Source organism: Nansenia antarctica, assembly GCF_963989245.1.
Source record: "Nansenia antarctica genome assembly, chromosome: 11".
NCBI classification, from domain to species: domain Eukaryota; kingdom Metazoa; phylum Chordata; class Actinopteri; order Argentiniformes; family Microstomatidae; genus Nansenia; species Nansenia antarctica.
This window is the reverse complement of record NC_137681.1, coordinates 18783299-18793893: the sequence shown is the minus strand read 5'-3', so window position 1 is coordinate 18793893 and position 10595 is coordinate 18783299. Positions and strand designations below refer to the sequence as shown.

Here is a 10595-nt window from a genome sequence, read left to right as displayed (position 1 = left end):
ACAGTAATGCAGGTTTGAATGAGATGTGTATGTGACAAAACAAAGCGCCAGCCTCTGTGATGCTGATGGCTGCTGTGAATCAGAGGTCTAATTGCTCTGGATCCAGTCCAAGGTCGAAGGTCAAACATCCTACGACAGGACAGGCTGCTGGGGTACAGTTGTGAGAGCATGGTCAACAACAACAATAACAACAACATTTGGGAACTACACTTGTGTGACCATAAACTAAGAGCGGGTCGCTAGATTTATAGATTATTTTGTTTTTTTACACCCCCATACACTTACACATGAGATTCCTGTTGGAAACACTTGTGTTGAAAATACAGTGTAGAATGCCATCCATCCCATTGAAACCCATTTTGATGTCATAATGTGAAACCATGGAAACACACACTGGAACTATTAGAACCAGTGGGACACACAGTGGAACCATTAGAACCATTGAAACACACAGTGGAACCATGAGGACCATTGGAACCCACTGTGGAACCATTAGAACCACTGGAACACACTGTGGAACCATTAGAACCATTGAAACACACTGTGGAACCATTAGAACCATTGGAACACACTGTGGAACCATTAGAACCATTGGAACACATTGTGGAACCATTAGAACCATTGAAACACAGTGGAAATGTTAGAAATACTGGAACACACTGTGTAAAGTCTGTGTCTTGCTAGTAAAGTCTGTGTCTTGCTAGTAACAATCGCAATCTAAGTCTTAATTCCCCATGGCTATGCTGTAACCCTGTCTCTGTCCTCTGTTCCATAGCCAAACAGCTAAGCCCCAATCTGAAAGCTATTGTTTTGGTAATCTTGTAATATATCTTTTCATTTGAGGGGTGAGAGTGAGATCATCTGTGACTGCTGTTCTGAACCGTCCTGGAGGTTTCTATTGGCCAGTCCCTCATCGAGGGAGGAGGACTCCAAATATGGATGTGTGTTTTACTTCAGTAAAATGTGCTCAGAATGTATTTTTCTTGAAACACAAAACCTATAAACAAAAACACATAGAAGGTAATTCTTTTAAAAATCGTGTGAAGGCTAAACTCTTCATAGTTTTAAAGAAATGAATACAGCTTATATACATGAACTCAAAGGCTACTTAAAATACACCTTAATAAAGAATCTTCATTAATTTGATTTCTTGAAGGACCTGTGTGACCATATCATACAACCAAGTTCATACAATCATTTTTTTTCCATTCTCTTTGCAGCAAAAAAAAAAAAAGATTTAAAAAAAGAAAAACAAACTCAACCTGGAATAGTGTGTGATATTTATCACAACTCTTTTTCTGTGCACATTTCTGTCTGTGTATGTGTGTGTGTGTAATGTGTGTCAATTGAAAAGTTATTTCAACTTGTTTAACTTTAGTAAGAACAACTTCAGCATGTGATAAAACAACTGAACATTTCTCTTTCGATACTCTGATGGGTATGAAAAGATGAAAACAGTGGAGAAATACAACAGCGTCTAATCTCAGAAAACTCATCTTTTTTTTTTTCTTTTTTCTTTTTTTAAACCTGTCATTTCATCATGAACAAGTCAATCACAATAGTTCCTTAACTTTTCTATATATATTTATATATCTTTTGTACGAAATCTGTTGAGAAGTTGGAAAAGGAAAAAATAAGACCCAGTCTTTAGGTGTGTGTGTGGTCTTTGACACGTCCATGCCTGCGGTCCGCCTCTGAGGACAACTAAAAGTGTCTGTCTGTCTGTCCTTTCGTCCTGGCCGGTCCGTTTGTCTGTCCGCCTGTCTCAGCACCCTCTCTCTGTGTGGACCCAGTCTCTCCACAGCGCCCCCTAGGGGTCTCGTCTAGTTACTTCCATCAGTCTTTCAGGTAGAGTTGGAGAGAGGAGATGGGGGAGGAGCCATCAACAGTGTTTAACAGCATTGTCTCTCAGGGAAACCACGCCATCCGCCGCCTCCGGGTCCCTCCTTGTCCACACAATGTCTTTGAGGGGGGGTGGTGGAACAGGAGGTTGGGGGTGGGGTATCTGGTGGGGCGGGGGGTGGGGGGGGTGAGGTGGGCGACACACGCCAGTCTCTGTGTTGGCTCCGTGTACAGGCCCCAGCCACAAATCGGTGGGGTTGAGAGAGAGAGAGAGGGATAAGGAGGAGGAGGAATAAAGGAGGGCTCTGCTACGGCGACTGTGTGGCCGCGGGACTGCTTTGGGCGGAGCTGGGGGAGAGGGAGGGGCTGCAGCTGCCTGGGGGGGCCCCGCTGCTCCGGCCCCCCCCCGTCGCACCGCTCTCCAGACCCTCCGAGTTCTCCAGCATCTCCTGGATGAGAGGAGGCATGGAGCCAGGGATCTCCATCTTCAGGGTGATGACGCGCTCCGCACCTGGGGAAGAGAGAGGGAGGGAGGGAGGGAGGGAGAGAGGGAGAGAGGGACAGAGGTCAGGTACCAGGATAAGAGTACCGCACAGTTGTCCGCACGTCTCATTCTGGACTTGTCCAGTAGAAGTACAACACCTTTTCTGTGACGATTCACCGTCAACGTACAACGTCTCAGACGTAAACAAGATGTCATGTGATATAGTAGAGTAAATGTAGTAAATGTAGTATGCCGTAAATATGGTAGAGTAGACGTGTGATGTGTGTCGACGTCTCTGCTGCTGGCCATCTCACCTTTGGCGCTGATGCTCCTCAGATCGGTGATCTTCATCAGCATCTTGGGAAACATGTGAGGTTTGTGTGGCCTCCTCTTCCTCACATAGATCTTCAGGGCCTCCAGTAGGGGTTCCTGTAGAACGTCCACCTTGTCTGCCTGCTCCAGGTCCTGACGATCTGCACAGGCACACACACACACACAATACATAATTTACACAGAGAACTCACAAGGACAGTTGTATTTGCTCATACAACCACTAGGTGGTGCTCAACACTTTGTGATCTGTCAATGTCTTTCTTATAAAGCTGGACTGAATTGAATAGGACTGAGGTGCAATACCTCCACACAGCAGGCAGATGGCGCTGAGCAGGCCTGTCTCTGCGTCATCCATCTCCAGAGGGAGGAGCTGGTTGGCGAAGGCGAACACCAGGTCTGTGAGTGGTCCAAACCCGGCGTTGTGCATCTGGGTCCGGTTCAACGTCAGCCCGTCTGAGAACGTCATGGTGTCCTGGTCCGGAGTGTAGCGCGTGCAGATTCGCAGAATCTGACCGGGGGAGGAGAAACACCATTGGCTAAGAGTGCTGACAATCAATGTACGAGTGACACATTTAGCCAATCAGAGCTGGTTGTGGCCGTGGTCCCGTTTTTACCAGTATGTTGACATAACACTACTATGTTACCAGTATGTCCAGACAGGCAACCTTGAGCAGGGTGTGTGTGGTTGTGTGAGTGTGCGTGCGTGTATGTGTGTGTTTGTGTGTGTTTGTGTGTGTGTGTGTCTGCTCACCAGTATGTCCAGACAGGCAGCCTTGAGCAGGGTGATCTGGTCAGCGATGGTCAGCGTGGTGAAGCCGGGCAGCTGTTTGGCAAACTCCACTGTCTTGATGATGCACTTGGTGGAGAGCTCGCTGAACTTGTCCCACAGGTCCACATCCAGGGCCACCCGGCGCTCCGAACTGTTACTCTGAAGATGAGAGAGAGAGAGAGAGAGAGAGAGAGGGTTTAAGACTTCGTTCTACATTTATCATATTATATGTATACAGAGCACGTAAATGTGTTTATTAATATAAAACGGAAAAAACAAGAACAAGCACCAGAGGAAAAAGACACAGGCCCACACACATGCACGCACGCACACACACACACACACACACACACACGTGCACACACACACACACACACACTCGGGGGCCTACCGTAGTGTATTTGCCCAGCTGGCAGAGGGAGGGAAAGGTCTCCTTATGCGCCTTGCGGACCCGGTCGATCATCTGTTCCGTCTCGGTGCTGAGGACGTAGCTCTCCGTACACTCCTGCTTCTTCTCCTCCTTCTTCTTCTTGTTCCTGTCGTTTCTCACCGCTGGAGAGAGAGAGAGGGAGAGAGAGAGTAGAGGCAGGGTTAGGTAAATGGTGGCCATTTTGTAGATGTGGGTTAAAAAGCTCCCAAAAGCAAAACGACCACAATGGAAATACAATAGGAAGACTTTATATGTGTTACATTGAATTATTTATGATGGATTATTTTATATTTTTTAATTCCACTGCGGAGCATAAAACGGCAATGAATAAAACCAACTAAAGTGGCAAGACCAACAGAGCAGTAACACACCAGATGAGGTGCCCAGGACTTCTGTGTGTGGGGGACCAAATAGACTGTTGTGTCGGACAAGTGGGTACTGGGTGGGTATGGTAGAATATTGGAGGACGGGGCTCATTGTACCGCATGTAACAGAATGAGGAGCGGCATCAAACGCCTGTGTTACCATACCTCATTCCGCTCCATGCATTACAATGAGCCCCTTTCTCCGATTTCTACCTCCACCAGCCTCCCCTGACAGAGATATAAGGGGAGCGGTAGGGAGAGAGTGAGAGCAGGAGGGCGTGTAGCTGGGAGGAGAGGAACAAGATAGCAGAGAGAATGATGGAGTGAGGCAGAGGAGCGAGAGAGGTTGCTAGGGCTCTGTCGCTAAGAAGGCCCTAGCTACAGAAATATCATCCCGGCTCTGATCTGATCCACTAAGATAAATGGCTGTGAGAGGCTTGTGAAAAAAAAGATAGAGAGAGAAATAATCCAATAGAGAAATGCCATACCCTGTGGCGCTTTGCAGCGAACGAACACCCCCCCCCCCTCCCCCCTCCCTCCCACCACCCTCCCCCCCCCGAAATGACAAAAACACCAGCGACAGTGTTTAGCATTGGAATTCCATTAGGGCCTATATTCCCAGCCCTCCCCCTCCCCTCTCCCACCCCAGGGTGTGTAGGCCTGACAGGGTCTGGGAGAGGGGGGGTGAGGTGATAAATAGTGGAGGGGGTGCAGTCGTTCATAATGCTGACAAATTGCCAGTGCTTTCATTAAAGCCCCTGCTAATCTAATAACATCATATGACAAATATCCAGGCGGTAATGGTTTAAAGGGTGAGAGGGCTGAGGAGGCTGGCCCACGCTGCTGAACACAGGAGAACCCCCTCCAGCTCTCTCTCTCTCTTTCTTTCTCCCTCTCTCTCTCTTTCTTTCTCCCCCCCCTCTCTCTGCCTCTTTCTTTACCTCCATCTCTCTCTTTCTGTCGCACACATCCTCCCCTCCCTTCTTTTTTCTCCCCCTCTCTAATCTTTACTAGCTCTCTCCTTCCTTGTCCTTCTCTCCGAGCTCCACATGCTACTCTTTCCTCCGGGTGTCTTTTGTCTTCTCCTCTTCCCTTCTTATCATCCCACTCTTTTTTTTTTTCTTTCTTGTTCCTCTCTCTCTCTCTCTCTCTCTCTCTCTCTCTCTCTCTCTCTCTCTCTCTCTCTCTCTCTCTCTCTCTCTCTCTCTCTCTCTCTCTCTCTCTCTCTCTCTCTCTCTCTCTCTCTCTCTCTCTCCTCTCTCTCTCTCTCTCTCTCTCTCTCTCTCTCTCTCTCTCTCTCTCTCTCTCTCTCTCTCTCTCTCTCTCTCTCTCTCTCTCTCTCTCTCTCTCTCTCTCTCTCTCTCTCTCTCTCTCTCTCTCTCTCTCTCTCTCTCTCTCTCTCGCTCTCCGCTCTCTCTCTCGCTCCTTCTCTCCCGACAATCCCCCAGATGTACTCCCAGTAGGAGGGTGGTGGCCCAGAACCAGAGCCAGAGCCAGAACCAGAACAGAGCCAGAGGCAGCCCCAGCCCCAATCCAGTCCAGCCCAGACCCACAACTCTGGGGGGGTCTGACAGGCAGGGGAGACAGAGAGAGACTGGCTGGCTGGCTCAAGGCCAGGGGAGGATGCACCATACAGGGGCTAAGGCCATTAATCAGCCCACAGACTGGGCTCCCTCCCTGGTCTAGCTGAGAGAGAGGACAGAGAGAGAGAGAGAGAGACAGAGAGAGAGAGAGAGAGAGACAGAGAGAGAGAGAGAGAGGGGGGAGAACCATATCTACTGGTCACACTATACTACACACAACACCACACCATAAACAACTACATCTCCCAGCCCCACTATAACACAACACCGTCGTAAACAACAGCCTCCCAGGGAACAGAGAGGTGGGAACCAGCCAGATCTATACACCACAGTACCTCTGCTCCCTGGGTAAACCAGAGAGATGGAAGGCAGGGCCTACTAGTATACACAACACTACACCACGCCAAACACCCATCTTACATCCCGGCCCTTCACAGACATCAACAGAGTAGGTTACTAACGTTGTAACCCATGGTAACCCATGGTAAGCACACGCAGCGGTTCTTGGTTTGGTGAATCCCAAAGAAAAATGTTATATACGTGTTATTGTGTTATAATAACACCTATAACACCTCTAGACTCTTTGTAGTAAATAGTGGCCAGTAAACTAAACATCCTGTATCTGTCCACCCAGATGTGGTAGAGATGTGATAGGCATGTGATGCAGTGCGTCTGTAGAACTACATTAGTGGCAGGTGAACACCACCCTGTTACACCACCCTGTTACACCACCCTGTTACACCATCCTGTTACACCACCCTGTTACACCATCCTGTTACACCATCCTGTTACACCATCCTGTTACACCCTCCTGTTACACCCTCCTGTTACACCCTCCTGTTACCCCACCCTGTTACACCATCCTGTTACACCATCCTGTTACACCATCCTGTTACACCATCCTGTTACACCACCCTGTTACACCATCCTGTTACACCATCCTGTTACACCATCCTGTTACACCACCCTGTTACACCATCCTGTTACACCACCCTGTTACACCATCCTGTTACACCATCCTGTTACACCATCCTGTTACACCATCCTGTTACACCATCCTGTTACACCACCCTGTCCCATTACGCTCACTGGCCAGTTCTGAGGCCAGCGGAGAACGGTAAACGATGAGTACATCTGGCCCTCCCCACTTCACCCACCCCCCCGCCCTCCCCCCTGCCCCCTCTCTTCCTCCCTGTCAAAGCAGCTCAGTGTCCTGCCTGGCCTCCACCTCCATTAAAGCAAAGCATGGCCGCTGGAGATGTTAAATTAATTCCTAAATAAAAGTGGGGCATCCTTAACGCAGAGACATTACCCGGCCTGACAAATTGGCAGCGCAATCATAAGCCGCACAACACAATTTAATGAAGTCATTAAAGAACTATTAGCCCGGACTCACTATCCGTCATGGCGAATTGCTGCATGTAATAACTGGAGGGAGATCCATGGAGGGGGAGTGGAATGGATGAAAGAAACACCACCGTCTGCATTATTGTGTGTGCATGTATGTGTGTGTGAGTGTGTGTGACTGTGTGTGTGTGTGTGACTGTGAGTGTGTGACTGTGTCTGTGTGTGTGTGTGTGTGTGTGAGTGTGTGTGTGACTGTGTCTGTGTGTGTGTGTGTGTGCGTGTGCGTGTGTGACACAAACACATCATGGACGTCTGCGAGAAGGCGTCATTTGAATATGAATGTGCGTGTCGAAGGAGGATTGTTTTTCTCTCAATGCGTTCCCTGTGGTATCAACATGTGTCATAGCGTCGCACACAGATATGAACACATACACACACTGTCTGTGCAGTGCTGGAACATACAGTGGATACTGGGGAGCTACACACCCATCACTCAAACCATAGTGGATTTAATAATACAGAAGTGAAGGGCGCCTGTGTGTGTGTGTGCGTGTGTGTGTGTGTGTGTGTGTGTGTGTTTTATGTGTGTGTGTGTGTGTGTTTTATGTGTGTGTGTGTGTGTTTTATGTGTTTGTGTGTGTGTGTGTGTGTGTGTTTTATGTGTGTGTGTGTGCGTCCGTGTGTGTGTGTGTACAGGAGAGCGCAAGGAGGGGAGCCAGACAGGGATAATTTGAGGCAGCAGAATTAAACCCCTGGCAGCTCGTCCATCACACAGATTAAATTCAATGGAAAGATAAAAATGTCAATGTTCCCCTGCTCCTGCCGGTGTGTAGCGCCCAGACAGTGATGAAACTTTCTCTCCCGCCACCCCAGAACCACTCTCTCTCCCTCCACCCCATAACCACTCTCTCCCCTTCTCCAGCCGACACCATCCTTCTGTACCCAATAACCTCTTTCTCTCCGTCTCTACACAACATCATTCTACTCCCAAACACCCTCCTCCTCTCCTTCTCTCCCTCTCTACAATGGACTGTACTCTCCTTTTCACTCCCACTTTCACTGTCCAATATGACCTGTCTCACCCTTCACTATGCAATATGACCTGTCTCACCCTTCACTAGGCAATATGACCCGTCTCACCCTTCACTATGCAATATAACCTGTCTCACCATTCACTATACAACCTTCACTATACAACCTGTCTCACCATTCACTATACAACCTGTCTAACCCTTCACTATGCAATATAACCTGTCTCACCCTTTCTCTACCCAATATAGCCTGTTTAATCCTATATCATCCCCCTCTCCCTCTGTCCTCCACCCTTCTCTTCCTTTTCTCTCCATCTCTTCTTTCACACGTCCTGGAGATAGCTAGTGCACTGGTGATGAAAAAACAGGGGGATGACGGGGGGGGGGGACGGGGGACAGGGGAGGGGATGGTGGATAAAGGGGTGGCGGGGGGTGGGCGTGGAGGGGGGGGGGGACGGGGGGTGGGTGGCTGCTTACCCGGGGGAGCCCTGTCCGCCCCAGTCTGTCCCCTCCCGGTCTCCAAGGGTGGGGGCGGCGGGGGGCCCAACGCCATCCCGCCTTTGGAGCTGGAGCGAGGAGCTGAGACGACAAGGAGGGGCACAGGTTTACAGGGCTCCCCCGAGACAGTACCGCGGCCAGCGCGCACACACACACACACATAAAACACACACACGCACACACAGGCACACACACACACGCACACGCACGCACACACACACACACACACACACACACACACACACACAGGTGTACCCCATCGACAGGGCAGGGCAGGGCAGGGCAGGGCAGGCCACACTCTCATCACGGCTCATTTCAACTACACACTTCCCGCTACTCCACCCAAGTTCGCTGATGGACTTGGCAGCATTTTAATATCACGTGATCTGCATAAGGATTATCGCTAGGGGCTGGAACACGGTCAATATTGACACTGGACGGCGGCCTTTAACACACACACACCCTTATTTCACTCCTCGCTGACTCCCTAGCTGTTAAATCGATAGCAGCCGGGGCACAGCTCTCTCAGGCTTCCCCTGGTAAGCCCTCATACACACACCCACTCGCACGCACACACGCACGCACACACACACGCAATAGCAAAAACACACATATACACACACACACACACACACACACACACAGCCTTGTTGGCACTGCTACCTGGCATCAGGCCTGGCAGTGTTGTCTGAGCTGTCGGCGGACGCAAGGTCACCGAGACGCCCCCTAGCCGAGTGAGAGAGAGAGAGAGTGAGAGAACGAGGGAAGGAGAGAGAGAGAGAGAGAGAGAGAGACACGTCCTCGTCTGTGAGTGGTCCCCTGCTGGCCCCAGATGGCCAGCCTCTCTCCTCCCCCCCCTACAGAGAGACCAACCCCCCCCCCCCCCCCCCGCTCACCACCGCCAAAGTCACCACTGAACAGTCTGGGACACACACAGCTCAACACTCCGCCCTGCCCAGGACACACTACACCGACCAGGGGTACAGACCCAAACGACTACACCTAGAAACCACAACGCACAAACCTTAAAGCCCCAGAACATCCGACTACAACACAGTATTGAATCATTGTAGCGTCGTAGACTCGTAGATGTATGGGTATGAAGAGGCAGGGGAGGCTGGAGGAGGTAGAAATCGAAGGACGGGCTCATTGTGATGCACGGAATAGAATGAGGAAGGGTGTCTGTCTGCTGGAGGAGAGAGAAGCTACCGCTCGTCCGCTACCTCACAGGTGTTTCATACCGTTCCTCATTTCGTTCCACGTGCATTACAATGAACCCCTCTTCCGATTTCTACCTCCACCAGCCTCCCCTGATGGCGGGGGTGAATCTTGTGTGGCCACTTTCCAAGGTTCTTCTGTTGTGCAGTACTGATTTCTGCCCACTAGATGGGAGTGGTATTCCAGCCTCTGTGTACAGGGTGTGTGTGTGTGTGTGTGTGTGTGTGTCATAGGCCAGCCTGCCTCCTGTGATCTTCCTAAGCATGATTAATGGCTCCATTCAGAGGTAAGGAGCTCTGAGGATAACTTACTTTACAGTAGGCCTCAGACGAGCGGCTGGGAGACTCTCATAGCTCGTACAGTACAGATATGTGTGTGTGTGTGTGTGTGTGTGTGCCTGGAGACTCTCACAGCTCTAACAGTCTAACAGTACAGAGGCTAAATAGCAAAGAGATGTCAGGGAGAGGAGGAGAGAGAGGGCGATGGGGATAAATGTATTTGTGTGTATGTGTATGTGTGTGTGTGTGTGTGAGAGTTTCTCGTATGTGTGTGATTGAGCTGACACGAGGCCCCTCCAGACTCTGAGACCTTTCCTCTCACCTTCACCAATTAGCTCATCAGGTCTGACAGTGTGTGTGTGTGTGTGTGTGTGTGTCCGTGTGTTTGCGTAGCCTGTATGAGTGTGTGTGTGTTCA

At 50.0% G+C, this 10595-nt stretch overlaps 1 protein-coding gene across 1 annotated transcript; it reads right to left on the bottom strand.

Moving 5' to 3' along the window:
- Positions 1-2150: 2150 nt before the first annotated feature.
- raraa (retinoic acid receptor, alpha a) lies at positions 2151-8986 on the bottom strand (the record flags this gene model as incomplete). Its single annotated transcript, XM_080542423.1, has 7 exons — positions 2151-2353; positions 2641-2799; positions 2963-3167; positions 3411-3587; positions 3820-3980; positions 8662-8763; positions 8938-8986. The coding sequence occupies 7 exons, from the start codon at positions 8984-8986 to the stop codon at positions 2151-2153; spliced, it is 1056 nt and encodes a 351-aa protein (XP_080398549.1).
- Between the last annotated feature and the right edge of the window lie 1609 nt (positions 8987-10595).